The sequence below is a fragment of the Dermochelys coriacea genome, chromosome 11 (genome assembly GCF_009764565.3).
Source record: "Dermochelys coriacea isolate rDerCor1 chromosome 11, rDerCor1.pri.v4, whole genome shotgun sequence".
Lineage (NCBI taxonomy): Eukaryota > Metazoa > Chordata > Testudines > Dermochelyidae > Dermochelys > Dermochelys coriacea.
Window position 1 is genome coordinate 12300343 of NC_050078.2, and position 19237 is coordinate 12319579.

The 19237-nt window shown below is 43.6% G+C and overlaps 1 protein-coding gene across 6 annotated transcripts in view; it reads left to right on the forward strand.

The window, feature by feature from the left end:
- KALRN (kalirin RhoGEF kinase) overlaps positions 1-19237 on the forward strand; it is a 777539-nt gene that overhangs the window by 252966 nt on the left and 505336 nt on the right. For all 6 annotated transcript variants that reach the window (XM_038421355.2, XM_038421356.2, XM_038421358.2 and 3 more), the window contains exon 3: positions 7310-7424. In XM_038421355.2, the coding sequence (XP_038277283.1) occupies positions 7310-7424 (115 nt within the window). The remainder of the gene's footprint in view (positions 1-7309; positions 7425-19237) is intronic.

Genomic DNA, 19237 nt, shown 5'->3' on the forward strand with positions numbered 1-19237 from the left:
ATTGACTTGGGATGAGATTGTTCCTATAGATGGATAATTTCTGTGCAGGGGCAGAGTTTCTGTAATATTTTAAATTGAGGCCAAGAAAGATTTTTAGCCACCCATGGAACCAGTAAGGAGTTTACCCCAGAGCACTGAACTGGAACTTGGGGGATGTGGTTTTTAGTCCTGGCTATTCCATGAGGGGTGACTTTCGGCAACCCACTTAACTTCCCTGTGCCTCACTTTCCTCAGTATAATGGGACTAATGATACTTAACTTCCTTTGTGAAGGCCTCTGAGATCCCTGGGCATAAAGTGCTGTAGAAGAGCTAATTATTATTACTAATAGTGCCCATTGATTCCCCAAGTTCTAAAATGGAACAGGAATATATAGAGAGATTTTGGAAGAAATTCTAGAATAAAATTTGTTCATGCAAACTCTTTGTCAAATAATTGTAAATAATACAAAAATTCATAAAAATCGTAACCTGTTTGTGGATAATTGGAAAACAGGAAAATGGTTACATTTGTGTGGTGCATTATATTTTCAATGAATATTTCACCCTGTTACACAAATTGGGGTACTGTATTTCTTACCATGCATAAGAAACATTTGTTTCCTAAACAGTTCTTTTTGGCTCAGCTTTCTCAAAGTTTACTACCTGCCTTCTAGCTCTTGCATGCTGCAGAAGTGAAAATAATTGGTTCAGAGTCATTTCATATATCCTTCCATCGTCTGAAAAAACTTCAACTAGGTCACTGCAGAATCTTTGCTTCTCCAGAGAGAATTGGCTCATTTTCCCCAATCTGACCTTGTGACTTCAGATTGTGTGATCTAGTATTATCTGCTCTGTTCCCTGGAGGACAATTAGATGAACTGTTAAAAGAGGACTTTCAAACTGACTCAAAGATAAGCCAGAAATGTACTTGGCCTGTATTTCTATTGCTGTAGCTGAAGATCCTTATATTACTATGTTGGCTTTCTTTCATGCGGGTCATCTTTCCTTCCTGCCTGATACTTCAGTGATGACATAATGGTTTTGGTATTGTTATGGTGTGTGAAATAATCTCAATGAAGAATGAATATGCTCAAATCTAGAGTTTTTGATTTTTATATGAAAGCTGAACTGGGCCTATATCAGTCTACAATTCAGCCTGGGAAATATTAATTATGGCACATCCCTATGTTCGTGCTGAATGGTGCACAGCCACCTCATCCCCGGGGGAGGCAGAATTCTGCCTAGAGCTTCCTGTTTGTTCCTGGGAAGCATGCCCATTGCTACACCCTTTCAGCGGCTGCAGCAAAGTCCCTTCTACATGCCCAGACTGCTTTTAGGAACTAGACTTCTTGTCCCTTTGTTGCTCAGGGGTTCAAGAGAAGAGAGCTTTTTGTGCTTTCTTCTCCCCTTACATGTCCTTGGAAAGCCAGACACATTCTTCTTTGAGTGATTGCACATGTGCATTCCGTACTTGGTGTCAGTGTACTCAGTGCATTGCCGATGGAAACGTTTTCCCTCAGCGGTACCCATTGGGTAGTTTGAGCTCCCCCTGCTGCTGTGCACCACTGCATGCAGGTATAAAGAGCAGAGTCATCTCTAGCCCAGCTCATTTCCTTTTTACTGCCTGCAATGGTTGTTGGAACTCTGTTCAATGCCAGAACAGAACAGTTCTCTCTCACCTTTGTAAATGGTTTGTGTGTGTGTAGTTAGTCTAGTCTTCAGGTTAGGATAGTTAGTAAGTTTTTGTTGTGTTTAAAAAAAAAAGTTTTTTGGATTTGTTGTTTTCCCCATTTTGGAGAGTTTTCTATTCACAGTGCCAAGGTATGCTCCGGCTAATGGGCTTTGGGGGAAGCACAAATAAAGGACCAGTGCCAGATTTGCAGGGAGGTCAGGCCTGGGATGAAAAAGGATAGGGAGGCTAGGCTGAAATTTCTGCTAATGGAGGCAGTGTTCTGGCCACGGTTGGAGCCGTCACGGTTTGAATTGGTTTTGAGTGGTGCAACATCAGTGAGAAGCATGCCTCTAGCTTTAGTGGAATCCTGGCACCATTCTCCTTCACTTTTACCAAGGAAGAAATACAGAACTTCCATAGAGACCCAAGCCAAGGGAAGGTCTCCATCCTGTAAGTCTGATAAGAGGAACTGGTTCAGCCCCACCATGGTCAGAGGAAGGGGAATCTTTATTGTTGGACTCTGAGGTGGGATCTTACATCTCATAACCCCAAAGCAGGATCTGCCAGTTTCCTCAAAGATCCTCTCTTCTGACCTACCACTGTGACCTTAAATGGGACCTGCCGTGTTAATGTGGCCAGGACAGTGGGGCCCTGCCCTGTACCAGTGGTCATTTTGGAACCCTTGAGGATTTCCTCCAGCTTCCAGATCTTCCCCACACTGTCATATTTAGTGCCCTAGTCTAGAAGGGGAGAGTCTGTGCACCAAGCGGCTCTGTGCCCAGAGTCCAGTACTGGGTCTTGTACCAAACATCAGGAAGATGTTCCGGAACCAGAGCAACAGACAGTAGAAGGAATTATACCCCCTTCAGTCTTGGCATCCTCTTCATCCTCTACAGATCAGGCCACTTTGTCCAGGACAACTTCACCCCCCGCTCCCGATAATTTTAAAATTTATCAGGAGTTGTTAAAGAGAGTGGCTGGGCATACAGATGGAGGTGGTCAGGGAGTCCTCACATCACCTGATAGACATTTTATTATCTGTGCATCTGTGACAGGGTGGACTAGGCCCTGAGGCCCCCCTGCTGGAGGCCTTGTGGCCCTGACACACCATGCCCCAGAAGAGGGAAGCAGAGTGGTCCTCCACACTGCCTAGAGCAGCTATGTGGGAAACAGTTAATCAGGGCCCAGCAGGCTAGTATAAGAAGAGCTGCAGGGCTAGACTGAGATCAGTTCTTTGCTAGAGCTGGTGTAGAATGGCTAGTGCTCTGGGCTGGCTGCTGGGATTCCACCAGGACAAGGCCCCAAGGTAAGGGTGAAGAATGTGCGGGAGCCATGGGGAAGTGGTCTAGAGAATTATAGCAGCAATGCAGTTTATTTAAAGGGACATTGCGGACAACTGCTATCTATAGGGTTCCTGGGGTGGGACCTGGAGTAGAGGGTGGGCCTGGGTCCCCGCCCCAGCAGTCACTGGGAAAGTGGCCTGGACTTTGAGGCATCCCAGAAGGATGACTGAACTGTAGTGGCCCAGCTGAGGAGCTGGGGCCAGAAAGATCCTGAGAGAATGAAGACATTGCCTCCAGGGAAGGTGCCCTGGGGCACTGCTCTAGTCCAGAGCAGAGACAAAGAGAGACATTACAGAGGGCACTGAGAGAAGCCCCTGTTGGACTTGTAGCCCAAAAGGGGTTTGCTTGTCTTTTATCTCACAGTCAGACTGTGTATGACTTGGGCTGAGTCAGTGAAGACCCATCACAAAGAGAGAGAGAGTGCAGGCACACACACATGCACTCAGCCAGGGAGCGCTTGCAAGAGGTGATCCATCACAGGGTTCCTCCAGGCTACCTTTGCCAATTAATGATGCAATACTAGAGCCTGTAAAGGCTTCATGACAGATTCCATCCTCTTTTTGCCTCCCAACTCTAAAGGGGAAGAAAGGAAGTACTATGTATCCTTTCAAGGTTTTGAGTACCTTTATACTCCCTCTCACCTCTGAGCTCATTAGTCATCACAGCAGATAGTGAGAGAGCAAGAGAGGCACCAGGCTGCCACCCCCAAATCGCAAGATGCTAAAAAGCTAGACTTATTTGTCAGAAAGATTTATTTGACAGAGCATTTGCAGCTGCATATCGCTAACGAATAGGCTTTGTTGGGGTGACATGATTTTAATTTGTGGGGCTCCATGGAAAAGTTCAGAGAGCTGCTTCTACAAAATGCTAGGCAGGAGTTTTCCTCCCTGGTCTATGAGGGCAGAGAACTTCACTGTAGTCATGAGAACGTCATTGTAGGCAGGGCTGGATGCAGCAGACTTGGCTGCTGGAACTATGGTTTCTGTAGTTGCCACGTGTAGATCATCCTGGTTGCAGTCTTCTGATCTTCCCATTGAAGTCCAGAATAGAATCCAGGACTTGCCGTTTAAGGGTTCTTTTCTATTCTTGGACCAGATGGACAGCAAGCTCCATGAACTTAAGGATGCTAGAGCCACCTTAAAGGCCCTAGGTCTATACGCACCTGCCCCAGTCAGGAAGCACTATAGGGCCCAGCAGTTGCACCAATATGCTGCTCCTCCTTCTCAACTGGACCTGTCAAAAAAGAGGCTCAGGGGTTATAGGCATAGGCCTTACCCTCCTGCTGCTTTGGCTCCAGCTCCGGGCCCTTCAAGACACCTGGGAAGTGCAAAGCAATCACTTTGATGGGCTGATCAAGGTCTATTACCAGCCTCCATCTCTCCACACCCAAACTCCTTCATCTCCTCAAACTGTCTATCCCGCTTCCACAGTGCTTGGTCCTGAATTTCTTCCAACCAGTGGGTCTTGAGCATTGTGGAAATGGAATACTCTCCAATTTGCTTTTACCCTTTGCTCTCATTCACTCTGCCTGTCCCTCTTCAGGGACCACTCTTACAAGAAACTCCTTATCCATGCAATTCAATCACTTCTTCGTTTGGGAGCCATAGAGCAATGGTTCTCAACCAGGGGTATGCAGAAGTCTTCCAGGGGGTACATAAACTCCTCTAGATATTTGCCTAGTTTTACAACAGGCTACATGAAATGCACTAGTCAAGTCAGTACAAACTAAAATTTCATATAGGCAGTAACTTGTTTATACTGTTCTATATACTGAAAAGTAAGTCAATATTTATATTCCAAACATATTATTTTATAATTTATGGTAAAAATGAGAAAGTAAGCAATTTTTCAGTAATAGTGTGCTGTTACATTTTTGTGTATTTGATTTTGTAAGCAAGTAGCTCTTAAGTGAGGTGAAACTTGGGGTATGCAAGACAGATCAGACTCCTGAAAGGGGTACAATAGTCTGGAAAGGTTGAGTGTCATTGCCATAGAGGAGCTTCCATGCCGTCTCAGAGGGAAGAGGTTTTATTCCTGTTATTTCCTAATCCCAAAAGCAAAAGAGGGTCTCAGTCCAATTTTAGACCTGCGTCAACTCAACACATTCATATGGTCACCTTAGCTTCTATTATCCCTTCCCTGGACCCTAGAGACTGGTATGCCGCCCCGACTTAAAAGATGCCTACTTCCATTTGGAAATCAATCAAGTTCACAGGAAGTACCTCAGATTTCTGGTAAGTCAAAATCCTTCCCAGTTCACTATACTGACTGTTGTCCTGTCAGCAGCTCCCAGTGTCTTAGAAAAGTCACGGCAATAGAGCCGCATTCCTCCGAAGCTCAGGAGTTCAGGTTTACTACTATCTGGATGCCTGGCTGATCAGGGGCTTGTCCAGACTGCAACTACAGAACAGCATTGCCCTGATCTAGTCAACATTCACAGCTCTGCGACTGTTCATCAACAGAGGAAAAATCTCTCCTCTCCCCAGTCCAGAGGATAGAGTTTACAGGGACTGTATTGGATTTATCTCAAGTGAGGGCCTTTCTTCTGAACTCCAGGTTCCAGGCAATCCAATCAATTGTTATAGGTTTGAAGGCTCACCTAGTCACAACAGTACAAAACTATTTGAGGCTTCCAGTTCACATGTCACTTGTGTGGTGTTTGAGGCTTCTGGGTTGCATGGGTCACTCACATGGTTCAATACGCCCAACTGCACCTCAGAATTCTGCAGGGCTGGCTGGCATCAGTCTCCTTGTCCAATCTCCATCAGTTAGACTCAATGGATAGAACCGCAGAGCCATGTGAAATGTGCCAGGTTGGCTCTGCACAGTTGTGGTAAGCCTATAACTGCCCCTTCAAATCCCAGGGGTTCACAGGGACTTAGGCTCATTGTACACATCTGAGGTTCATGCAGACCTGAAAGCTCTACATGAACCTTCTCTCATCTTCCCATATCCAGCTCTTCCCTCATACTATCCCTCTCCCCACAACAGAGTCCCTTAGGAATCTCTCTCTCTTGCTCAGAGGACCTTGGGCATTCCTCCTCAACCCCATCTCCTTCTATTGAAACCTCGTATATGTGACCTTTGAAGAACAAGCAACAAATGGATACAATGAACCTGTTGTGGTTTTCATTGAAGTCCCCATTCACTTCCATGGAAGTGGGGCCCAGTGTTTATAGTATTAAGGCCTGATACTGCGAGGTTTGGAATGCTTTCAACTCCTATGGAAGCTGAAGGTGCTCATCCCCTTGCAGAACAAGAGTGTATTTATTTCAGACCTGTCCTTGAATATTTCTTCCCCTCGCTCAGCCCGATGATCTAGTTCACAGAAATGTGTGAGTTCCTGTCTCAGAAGTGATTTTTCTAATAAAGGGATGCTATTTCCTTTGGAAGAGATCAAAATTTAACTAATATATTTTTATTTATCTGCAAGGTCCCTTCAACTCTTTATTATATGTTAAACTGAAGCTTTGCTCTATTTTCCGACTCAACATTAAAAACAAATACAACAGTTCAAAATTTCCTGAGACAAACTCTACAATAGCAAATGAAGAAAGAGCAAAAGATTGAGTAAGGCAACAAGTTTCAGTTTCAAGCTGTCCAGACTTTTTTAACCGAAGAGAATAAAAGATATTCCAACAGTTTGTGTTCATCTCTAATGTGTATGATTCTGTGATTCAGAGTCATCCAATAGCATTTTAATGACAATGTATTTTAAGAATTTCTGTGAGACATTTGGTACCAGACATTGGCAGTTCTCCTGGATTTTTTTTTCAAGGGGCAATGAAACTACATAAAATACCTCAAAATTCTCATGCCAATTGTTAAATGCATCCTACAAATGAGAAGCTCTAGGAGCCAGACACCAGATTTTAATTAAACTTTGAATTTGTAAGCAATTGCTAGATACATTAAAATGTCCTACTACATAAATTTTACTTAGGGACCAAAGAAGCAATGCAGATTGGGTAACACTGAAAAAGATTTCAGCTCTTCGGGTTTTGTCACATTTAACTCTCGCTGATGATAGGATTTTGTTAGCATTGGCTGGTTGTATTAACTGTTATATTAGAAGCTTTGATGGGTTTAAGTTAAGGTAAAAAGAAACATCAGCAAGAAGTTTTCTTGCATTTTTTCCTTTCCTTGGCACTCCAGCAAATGTGAGAATGTCTTGCTCAATTAAGTGATTCTGAAATCTACAAATGAATAAGGGGTCTTGAACATACAGTAATTTAAGTTTATCAATTCAGTGCACATACTTTTTTTGACATGTGCTTCCTGCCTGATTTTCTAACAATCCTTTATTTTCTGCAGGTGGCCGTGATAAACGAGGTGGTCCCATCCTGACCTTTCCAGCACGCAGCAATCACGATAGAATAAGGCAGGAAGACCTTCGGAAACTTGTGACTTATTTGGCCAGTGTGCCAAGGTAAAGCTCAAAAGAAAACACTTCAAAGCTGGGGGTAGATGAGTGGGTGGGGGAATTTGTTCTTGGCAGTTGCTGATTTCCAAGTATTAACCTTTTAGTACTTGGAATGGGGAAACATATGTGTTCTAATTGCTTTCATCCAGTGAGATGTGATGCAAGAGCATGAGAGATTAGAGATGATGCTAGTAAAGCTAGGTCTTTAGCATCTTGCTTTTACTGAACTGACGACAACAGTTCCTGTTTCTGTCATTTCTTTAGGTTGTTCTAGAGGAATTAAAAGGGGGGGGGGAAGTGCTTTGATTCAGCTGCTTGGAGGTTTGTGTCTGGAGTTCTCTTTAGCAAGCTTGAGGGGAGCCATTGTCTAGCATCACTTTTTAATACCTTTATTGCCAGCTTCAGGAAAGCTGGTGCAGGAAGGTATAATTCCCTATGCAGGAAGGAAGGAATTCACTCAGTTCAGGGTAGGCAATATTTCTGTGTCAGTACATTCTTGAGGTTTCTGCTGGGTGGTTTGCACTCCCAAGCTTTGCCTAATTTCCACCAACAGGATCTGCTGAGGGAAGGTACTGGACCTGCTGTCAATTCTCAAATATTGACTATGCCCTCTCTTTGGCCAGCTCCCCCAATTTTTCAGGGTGTGCTAACTCCTTATATTCCCTCCACCAGAATAGGGGAGTTTGCAGACAGTTAGTGTTTCTGCAGCCTTGTTCCTTGGTGAAGTTTCCAGAGTAGGCAGGCATAAACCCTGCACTGAATCTAGTCTTGTTTTGGTGTCTTGACAGGTTAGAAACCCAGATCTGCATATCTGGAGGAGGGTTTAGTTTACTTTCTCAGGATGCTGATTAAAATAAGAGTCCAAACTTCCCCCATCCCCAAAGATACAGGTACCTCTGAAGGAGGAAGCACATCTACTAGGAGTGATAACACTCTTGCCTCCCTGTGTCATTCAGAAATTAATACAGTCCCTCCCCAAAGGGCCTGATTCCCAGTCCTTTCTCAAACCCTGGCTTCTCCTAGCATAGATGCTCTGCTTCACTATCCTTTTTCCAAAGTAAAAAGTCCTGTGTGGGTTATCTGGCCCTCCTTCTAGGGCTCATCTGGGTGAAAGAAGCTACTTCTCTCCCATCGTGATTTGTCCCAACTCCAAGCTACCACTGACTGTCCGGGAACTACATTTACCAGTAATCCATCAACACTGAGGGGAGAGTCATGTTCCAGCCCACCTTGCTCTTGGAGCTGTGGCTTGGGCTATAAAACAGAGTTAGCATTCTGGGTTTTTCTCAGACCCCACATTGCCACCCCTAGTGCATTTCAGTGACTGTGTCACTTGTCCCACAGATTGTCTACAGAGGAACGTAGTAGAACAGGTAACTGCTTCCCTTAGCAACCTTAAAGAGATGGTACCACCCATTTATAGGACTTACTCCTTACAAGTGCTAAAGCCATGCCCACATCCCTCAGAAGGGGTGCAAAACTACATGCCACTTCCTGCTCTCTTCACCCTATTGATCAGGCCTCCTCTAAAGTATGCCAGCTGGTAACAGTCTCATATGAGCCATTACATCAGCCAGGGATTACTGAAGGGCAGGATGCCCTTGCCACTCACCTCCCCCTGGAATGCCTTGACAAACCCATGGTCAGAGGAGGGTTGAGGGAGTTGGCCTAGAGTCACTCTGTGCCAGCCAGGCATGCCACCTTTCCCAAAACCAGGTTCTTGCTCACAGTATACAGTTTGCAGTAATATAAATACTGCAAAAATAATGCTAGGAGGGAAGAGGTGTCGTTTCCATGACCATCAAGAGATAAGGGTATTTGAATAATACACAAAGATTTACACATTATTCCAATCAGTGCCCAAAGTTATGAGAACACATTCCAAGCTCCATGTACATAAGTGTTTGGGGATCTTTCTGAGATGACCAGTCAGGTGCAGATAGTTACAGGGGCAGACATGCCTCTGTGTGCCACATATACTGCAGCATGTGATTTTAATTTCCTGCCTGGTGACAAAATTTCATATGGCATCTGGCAGGGCTGCTTTTGTTGTTTTTTACTCGTCAAGCCTTTGATTTACACACTGCTTGATCTCTTTCCAGCCGGCTCAATTTGTGACCATATTGTATGGAAGATTATGGATATGCTAGGGGTTGAGAGGGCAGTAGGTCAACCAGTGCAAATAAATGTCAGATTGCTTTGCAATTGCGCTCCAGATATTGTAGTAATAAAACTGTTCTCTTAGATGTTATCATTTTTGCATGACTCATAGCTATGAAGATATGGCATTGCCTCCTTTTCTCGAGATCAGTGTTGCCAACAATTGCTCAGTTAAAATGGCCTTTTAACATGCGTAGTCTTTATCTGTAGCTTTTCCCTTGTAGTTGTAGCAGAAGCACCCAAGATATGTGCCCTGGGTTTGCCCTCTTATACAAGTAAATCAACAAAGCAGTATCTGGATGCTTGTTTAGGTTGCCTCTCTCTTGGTTGTTTCAGCTATATGTACTCTGAGGTTTGGTATTGGCTAGCTTGTTAACTAGGAATGACGAAACGGAAAAAGCTTCAGCTAGCACAAAATATAGCAGTCTGGCTGCTTAGCAACATGAATCATTGTGAACACACTACTTAGCCCAGCTCTTCTCTATGCTGGCTCCCTGTTGAATAGAGTCCAATTCAAGGTCTCTGTCCTGAACTTAAAAGCCCTCCCTGGGGTTGGCCCTCGTTAGTTATAGAAGAGAGAGCCTCTGCATGTGCAATGTGATCTCTCTCACCATGAAACTGGTAACCAACAGGAAAAGGCTTCTGAGAGGAGAACAAAGAAGTTTTATAGGAGCTGGACCTGAATTATGAAACTCACCCCTGCAAGATTAGGAATAACCATGAGCTTCATCACATTCAAAGCTAAATGCAAATCTTATCCCTTCCTTTTGTCTTTCCCCCAATGAGGTATGTAAATAGACATACACATATTCCACCCTGCTTCCTAAGTTATTTTTCCTATAGATTGTGAAGGGAGGGGGGAATGGGAGAGAACATTGTTTTTAAATACTTGGGCAGTTGCTTACGTACTGCAGTGATGGAGACTAAAGGCAGCTAGATGGACAGGACTGCATAATCTATTCTAATTTTAAATTGTATTACAGTCTACTTCTTTCCTAATCTTTTATTACCAATCATTTTCACTAGGGATAGCCAGGAACCACTCAAAGGTATTCATTTTTTGATGATTGTATCAAAATAATAGTTTGATTCTATATCATCAGCTCCCAGTCCATAGTCATTCATAGAGTATTTAACTTAACCCTGCTATAATTAACCAATGTGTCAATGACCTACCAAATTACATTAGTATGGATTCTGGATAGCCTGTCAGGAGAAGGAATTCTAATATTGCTATTGCTGAGGAGGTGGGAGCGTGTCAGCCTTGGTGGAAGAACTAGAAAATCTTTCTCAGCAAAAGGGACCCCCATAATTAATCATACTGACATCAATCTAACAATCCTCTCTTTATTCCCATTTCCTACAGCTCTTGAGAGAGAGATTAGCATCAATGTGGATGCTATCTGTCACTTAACCCTGGTTTCATATCTGAACGGAGAGGGCTTTGATGATATGTTACCATGATCTGTGTGCAGGAATAAGATCGGTGATGACATATGATGAGTTAGGGTGAAGGAAGTCTCTGCTCTAAGATAGCATTCCAAGTTTCTGATTCAGGTTTCTGTTATTCCATTTGTTTTAATAGAATGAAAACTCATTAGCTGTTTAACTCACAGTACTATCTCTTGGAGATGTAGCTGAATAGAAAATACTATTAAACAGCTAAAGCCTGGTCCTGACCCCCTAAATCATTGAAGTACTTGAAGTCAGTGGAGCTGCTGGCATGAGTAAAGACTATTTCATTGGAGTGAAGGCTGCAGAACTGGGATCATAGTTTATGTCCAAAAATTATAAAATTCCAATTAGAGATGCTTAGCATCTTAGGTGACATATGGGAATAAAAGGCACAATCCTAGAAGATGATGTGTTCCCTTAAGGCAGGGGTGGCCAACCTGAGCCTGAGAAGGAGCCAGAATTTATCAATGTACATTGCCAGAGCCACAGTAATACGTCAGTAGCCCACCATCAACTCCCCCACGCTGCTCCCAGTGCCTCCCACCCACTGGCAGCCCCGCTGATGAGCACCTCCCACTCCCTCCCCGCACCTCCTGATCAGGTGTTTTGTGGCATGCAGGAGGCTCTGGGAGGAGGAGCAAGGGCACTGTAGGCTCAGGGGAGGGGGCGGGAAGGGGTAGAGGGGGGGCAAGGTCTGTGGCAGAGCCAGGGGTTGAGCAGTGAGCCATCCCCGGCACATTGGAAAGTTGGTGCCTGTAGCTCCAGCCCCAGAGTTGGTGTCTATACAAGGAGCCACATATTAACTTCTGAAGAGCCGCATGTGGCTCCAGAGCCACAGGTTGGCCACCCCGACCTAAAGCCTGATCCTGCAGTGTCAGTACAAGTTGGGGGGAGGGGAAGGGAAGGAGAAGTAACAATGTGTTAGAAATGTGATGCCAGACTCTGACTTTCTTACTCATATTGAGTAGCACCTTATTTCTCAAGTAGTTCCATAGAAATCAGAAGGGCTATTCATAGAGTAAGGTATTACCTTTATTCACCGTGAGTGTCTGCCCACTGTTAATCGTCTCCTATTAGTGCTAGCCTTTTCTGTATATTTTACAGGTGTACTTGTGTTTTCTTGATATGTGGGCCCTGATCTCAGCTGTTGGAAATCAGAGTAGCTCCCATGAACTCAATGGAGCTACTCTAATTTACACAAGCTGAGGATTTGGTCACGATGTCTAAAACTCGAGAAGCATGACCTTATCTCTGATGACAAGGGATTTAGGATCAGAGAAGTTCATTCATTCATAGCTATTTTCCTATACTCCTTACATGGAGCATTATTCTGATCTCACTTACACAGGTTTTACTCTGGTGGAGCTCAATTGATTTCAGTGGTGGTAGTCTTGATTTACACGTGTATAAATGAAATAATCAGCAGGCCAATCTTTGCTATTGCAGGCCCTTTAGAATCAAGAATTAAGTCTTGTATAGGCTGTAGGAGGATCAAAAAGGAGACAGCATATTATTAGCTTGAGCTTTCTGACTGCTCGCAGATCTCTGTATCTTGGCCTGATATGATGAAGGAAATATTCTTTCTCAGCTATAGTTGGTCTTCCTGCTGAACACATTAACCTGTCTTGGATCCAAAATCCGCAAACTTCTTTGGTCTCCGAAAAAGGGGAAACCTAAAACACCTTGGAGACCAATATTTTAAAGAAGTCCATTTTTATTTGTCCCCCTTTAAAAACCTGCTCAAATTTCCCCATTCTGGGGGACATCCAGGACTCATAGCAGCAGAACAATGTTTTCAAAGGATAGGTCTATATGTTTGAAGAGCTTGTTGGAGATGCATTGATTCTAGTGTCTGTAAAATGTCTCAGAATGGCAACTATTTAACTGTTTTTTAAAATTTATTACAAGGTTTGGGGATTTTTTTTAATAATTAAAAATATAATACATGGCCTGGCAAAATGTAGCAATGTGTTTCACAACTCTGGATTAATTTCAAGCTGTTCATTGATGACCTATGGCAGTGGTTCCCAAACTTGTTCCGCCGCTTGTGCAGGGAAAGCCCCTGGTGGGCCGGGCCAGTTTGTTTACCTGCCGCATCCACAGGTTCGTCTGATCATGGCTCCCAGTGGCCGTGTTTCGCTGCTCCAGGCCAATGGGAGCTGCTGGAAGCGGCGCGAGCCGAGGGCCGAATCTGCGGATGCGGCAGGTAAACAAACCGGCCCGACCCACCAGTGGCTTTCCCTGCACAAGCGGCGGAACAAGTTTAGAAACCACTGATCTATGGTAATGTGTATATTAGGTTTTCTGGCCAGGACTAGTGTGAAACTCATTTTGTTGATCGGGATTAAATGCTGCAACTCTATTTTCTGTTACATGATCCTAATACAAAAAAAGCTTTAGAGTTGTTTTTGGAGGCTACAAAAATACTCACATTTTAAAAATAACATTGGGCCTTTAGTACTAATTTTAGTAACTAAATATCTGGTACCATACGTCAGATAATTATTCTGTAGTACACTTGCATAAAAAGAGCACGTTAATAAATTAAGTGAAACTAATGAAGCTACTGGAGCTTTAGTATTTTCTTTAAATGTAGTGTGATTTTTTTTAACTTGTATATATATTTCATATGCAGAAGGCTCATTGGGGGTGGATAATTGAGGGGACTGATAATGGTTTAAGAGTCTTTTATTCTTCCTGGTAGCCCCTTCAGACCCAGCCTAGATTGGCGAAGTTATTGTGATTTATTACCATCTAATGCACATTTGGTGGTCTCTCTGAAATTAGTTGTTGGTTTCATTTCAGTTCCTAGGGTTCATGTACTAGGACACTGACCACATCATTTTGTATTAAGTGGCACTTTGCTGGCAGTCTCAATTAGAGGCCATTGACTCAAACGGCCATGGAGATCGAGCTTTCCATTTACCCCCTTACTATATGTGAGCCCTCCAGAAGATGATCCCTCATCTCCTTCCAGTTATGAAGATGACCTTTTCGGAGCAGGATTGTGGCATGTTGGTGGGATTGTACAGGGGAAGCTTGTGTTGCCTCAATTGATACTGTACATAGAGAGCATACAGACGGTCTCCAAGACCGGGAATTTGGCACTTTTCATCAGCACTAAAAGCTGCTATGTTTTAAAAATACAGTAATTATAAAGAGCTTCAGCAGGGTTTTCAATCATTTTCAGGGCACAGAAGCCTTTGAGAGTTAGTCCAAACCTAATGGTGATGCAGGACATTTCACATCAATTTCAAGACCACTTCCAATTTTGATTATTGTTGTTACCTTGAACAATTTAGCAGCCTGATCCTAAACGGTGCTGAATGTCTGCTTCATAGTCCTTAATGTCCTCTTCTCCCAATGACTTCAATGAGATTTGAGGGTGCAGAACGCTTTGTAGGATTTGGTCCTAAATCTGTTTGTTGCTGAAGAGTCAGTTCTGCTTCAAGAAAAGGAGGACTTGTGGCACCTTAGAGACTAACAAATTTGGGTGCCACAAGTTCTCCTTTTCTTTTTGCGGATACAGACTAACACAGTTGCTACTCTGAGTTCTGCTTCAGCTTCCAGTTGGATTACAGTGCAAATGTTTTTAGTTTGGTTTTGTAATGAATAACACAAATAGTATAATATAGTGCTTCATGTGTAATGTACTGTGAATTGCACACTTCAGCTAGCCTTTTCCTTCTAAGGACTGATAAATGACATGATAACTTGAGGCTGTGTGCAGCACTCTTTCCTAAATGGTTAGAAAATACATTGTATTTGCTCTAGCAGGAACTTCCCACATCCATTTGGTGGATGTGTTGTGTGGAATAAAAAAGGGGCAAATAAGGCTGAAATAACATTAAGATCAGACAAAGACAAGAAAACTGGCCTGTCTTATCTGTTAATCCTCAGAGTACATTTTTGTAAATGTCCGCAACATGTGATCAAGGAGTCTGAAAAAAACTTGGTTATTTCAAGAATTGATCCTTCATTTAAATCAGCTTTCTATGAGTACTGAGAAAATATTTTACCTATTCAGCCAGTGTAAAAGGTTTCTATTTATGTTCACAAATCATTGTTTACAACATTTTAGAAGACCTAGAGTTTGCTGTTAGTTTCACCTATCTGATTTCCAAGCATTTCCATTTTATTACACATTAGTTTGTTCTTGTTTGTCATTAGACAATTGAGATTTTTTTGGGTCTATTGCCCTACTTCTCCAAACTGTCCATATATGACTCCATGTTTCCTACATGCTTTTCAACACCCTGGACAAAAGTCAACATCTAATCAAATTTTGACCCTGAGCCTGTAATCAGATCCATGCACACAGAGCCCTGCACCTGTGTGAATCCACATCTTAAGTGTGGTAGTCTCAAAAAGCAGCTTGGTCAAAAATGTTGTCATGGAGTCCCACGTTTATTGTGTCTCAATGATTTCCATAGCCGTTATTCTCATTTTATAAGGCAGATGTTCTTCTGCCAAACATGCATTTTAAAGTCATACCGGGTTCTTTCTCACTTGTGCAACATCTCCAGCAATAAAGATTCTGGAGGCTAAATCTTTTGGTGACATGTAGGGAACCCCTTATCTTCCAACTGGTGCCTCAGTTGTAAATGCGTGAATAATTTGAAGACTGTGATGTTGCACTGATGACCCTGCAAGTGGAACTCAGTTAACAATAAGGATTCACGAGCCAGAAGAGAATTCAGTTCACTTTCTTAGAGCTGTGCTTTCTTCCCAGGGCTGAAAAGGAATTGAATCTTGTTTTATTCACTAATGTCAGTGGATGTGACTATATACATCCAGGGAAAAATGCTGTTGAATAAGAAGGTGACCTTTTAATGTAGTCACTTTTCAGAGCAGAAAAGTGGGCACTATGACCTGATCCTGATGCCTTTTGGTTTTATTGTTTTGCCCTTTTCTAGTCTCAGTTCTACCCTGTAGTGTTCAGGTCGTTACTTTGTATGTGTGTGTTTGTGTGTGTGTGTGTTCAGGCTGTAGTTCCAGAGCTTACTGCTCTCTTACTTGCTAGGAGACAAGGGTGGCAGCCAGCCAGAGATCCATTTCATAAACAGATCTTCCCAACAAACAAAAGATGAAACTCAAATATGTCCCCATTAAGTACAGTGCATGGTCCTGCTCTGCTCAGCCACTGCATATGCTTTCCCCTTAAAGCCACAAATATGCCACTTCCCTTTAGCATAGAGGTGGGCAAACTTGGCCCAAGGGCCACATTGGGGTTGCAAAACGGTATGGAGGGCTGGGTAGGGAAGGCTGTGCCTCCTCAAACAGGGTGTCCCCCTCCCACTTACTGTCCCCCTCAGAACCCCTGACCCATCCAACCCCCTCTGCTCCTTGTCCCCTGACCGCCCCCTCCTGGGACCCCCACCCCTAACTACCTCTCCGGGATCCGACCCCCTATCCAATCCCCCCTGCTCCCTGTCCCCTGACAGGCCCCCCCGAGACCCCTGACCCATCCAACCCCCCCCTTGTCCCCTGACCGCCCCCTCCCAGGACCCCTGTCCCTAACTGCCCCCCCGGATCCCACCTCCTATCCAAACCCCCCCGGAATCCCCGACCGCCCCCTGGGACTCCACCCTCTTTCCAATCCCCCCCATCTCCTGACCCCCCCCCAAACCTCCAACCCCCTTCCCATGATGCTCAGAGCGGTAGGACTGGCTTATTGGAAAGCCTGGGAGGTAGGCGGGTGCAAGTCGCATGGCCTGTGCAACTGCAGGGGAGGGGATATAGCGGGGGAGGGGCTGGGGGCTAGCCTCCCTGGCCGGGAGTTCAGGGGCCGGGCAGGACAGTCTCGCGGGCCGGATGTGGTGCACGGGCCGTAGTTTGCCCACCTCTGCTTTATCTTCATGGGGCTTCTCTCTCTATCCCCTCAGGGAAAAGGTTCAATAATTTTTAATTTCAATAATTTTAATTTTTTTTAAATCCTTCATAGAAGGCACTGCTAAAAACCTGGCTCTCATCATAGCAGGAGCCTGATTCTCCCTTCTATAATACTTAAATAGTAAAATGTACAAATGAAAAGAGAGGGATAGTGATAGAAGTACCTTAAAATATTCGGGAAAACAAACATTGTACTGATAGATGGAACCATATAGTGAAGGGGCAATATATGTCGGGGCTCAGTTTTTCCCTGATTTGCAGGGGAGCAATTTGCAAAATGCACCCATGTAAGTGAAAATATACAAGTCTATTATATTGTTAATATAGGGCCTGGAATAAATCTCTTTAAGGTAGTAACTGAGAAGATGTATATACCATGATTGGATTCCAGTCTCGAGACTCTCATCTAATATATCCTTGTGTATAGTATTTTGCTTTACAGCCACTTTCTCAAAGTTAGAGAGTGCACTGAGCTATGTGTGCACTTGGCAATGAACAGTTTTGTGGTGTTTTTAAATATGGCTAGTCTCCGACTGTTCAATAGTCTGTTGCTTTCTTGGGTTCTGTACAAAGCAGAAAAGTGAATTGCCTGACTTTTTTTCCACACCATCCTCCAATTCTTATTTTCTTTTTATGTTTTTTTAGTCCAGATGCTCTACTGGTGCAGCTCCATTGAAGTAAATAGGGCTATTCCAGTTTCCTCCCTCTGTGAATCTGGCCATTTATGTGAATGTAGCATTGATGAATGATAGACTGAGAGCCTGGAAGGTGATGGCATCCCTTCATCCATGGGGCAGGTACAGCCTGGGCACTATCAGCACAAGCTTCTTTACTACTTCCAAGAACAGAGAAACAAAGAAAAATTATCAGCCCCAGAAAGGGGAGAGCAGAGGTCACTCTTAAAAAATATATTCTCATACTATGTTCAGCCCCTTGATGCTTCTGTGACTGCTGAAATATCAGTATAAACATACACTTCTAGGAGTGACATACACTTTTAGGAGTGAGAGGATAATTCTGTTTCCATGTCTGTCTATTCCTTGGATTCTACCTTGAGCCTAACAAAAGATGCCAGTTAGTGTCAATTGTGCCAACGGAGAATGGTCTTGTGGTTAAGGCACTGAACTGGCATTCAAGAAATCTGGGTTCACTTCTGGCCCTACCACTTCTGGCTCCTTTGTGATTGTGGGCATGTCCTTTAATATCTTTGTGCCTCAGTTCCCCATCTGTAAAATGGGGTTAAAATTACTTCCTGTCTCCTATCTTTCATCTGTCGTCTCTGTTTAGCTCATATGCTCTTCAGAACAGAAATTCTCTTACCCTGTTTCTACAGTGCCTTGCAGGATTGAGTCTCTAGACAAAACCATCATACAAATAACTGATAATAATAAATGGTGATGGGGGACTGAGATCACCAATTAAGTTCACTTAGTGCTACATAACATCTTTCGGGGGGGGAGGGGTAACAACTAGTAGCCACTACTGATCTTGTCTAACTGGTGACCTAGAGTTGAACAGTCACCCTGGATTTCTAAAAGTAAGAAGGAATCAACAAAATGACAATGTGAACTTTCTTTTCAACAAAAAGAAAAGGAGTACTTGTGGCACCTTAGAGACTAACAAATTTATTAGAGCATAAGCTTTCGTGAGCTACAGCTCACTTCATCGGATGCATTTGGTGGAAAAAACAGAGGAGAGATTTATATACACACACACAGAGAACATGAAACAATGGGTTTATCATACACACTGTAAGGAGAGTGATCACTTAAGATAAGCCATCACCAACAGCAGGGGGGGGAAGGAGGAAAACCTTTCATGGTGACAAGCAGGTAGGCTAATTCCAGCAGTTAACAAGAATATCAGAGGAACAGTGGGGGGTGGGGTGGGAGGGAGAAATACCATGGGGAAATAGTTTTACTTTGTGTAATGACTCATCCATTCCCAGTCTCTATTCAAGCCTAAGTTAATTGTATCCAGTTTGCAAATTAATTCCAATTCAGCAGTCTCTCGTTGGAGTCTGTTTCTGAAGCTTTTTTGTTGAAGTATAGCCACTCTTAGGTCTGTGATCGAGTGACCAGAGAGATTGAAGTGTTCTCCAACTGGTTTTTGAATGTTATAATTCTTGACGTCTGATTTGTGTCCATTCATTCTTTTACGTAGAGACTGTCCAGTTTGGCCAATGTACATGGCAGAGGGGCATTGCTGGCACATGATGGCATATATCACATTGGTAGATGCGCAGGTGAACGAGCCTCTGATAGTGTGGCTGATGTGATTAGGCCCTATGATGGTATCCCCTGAATAGATAT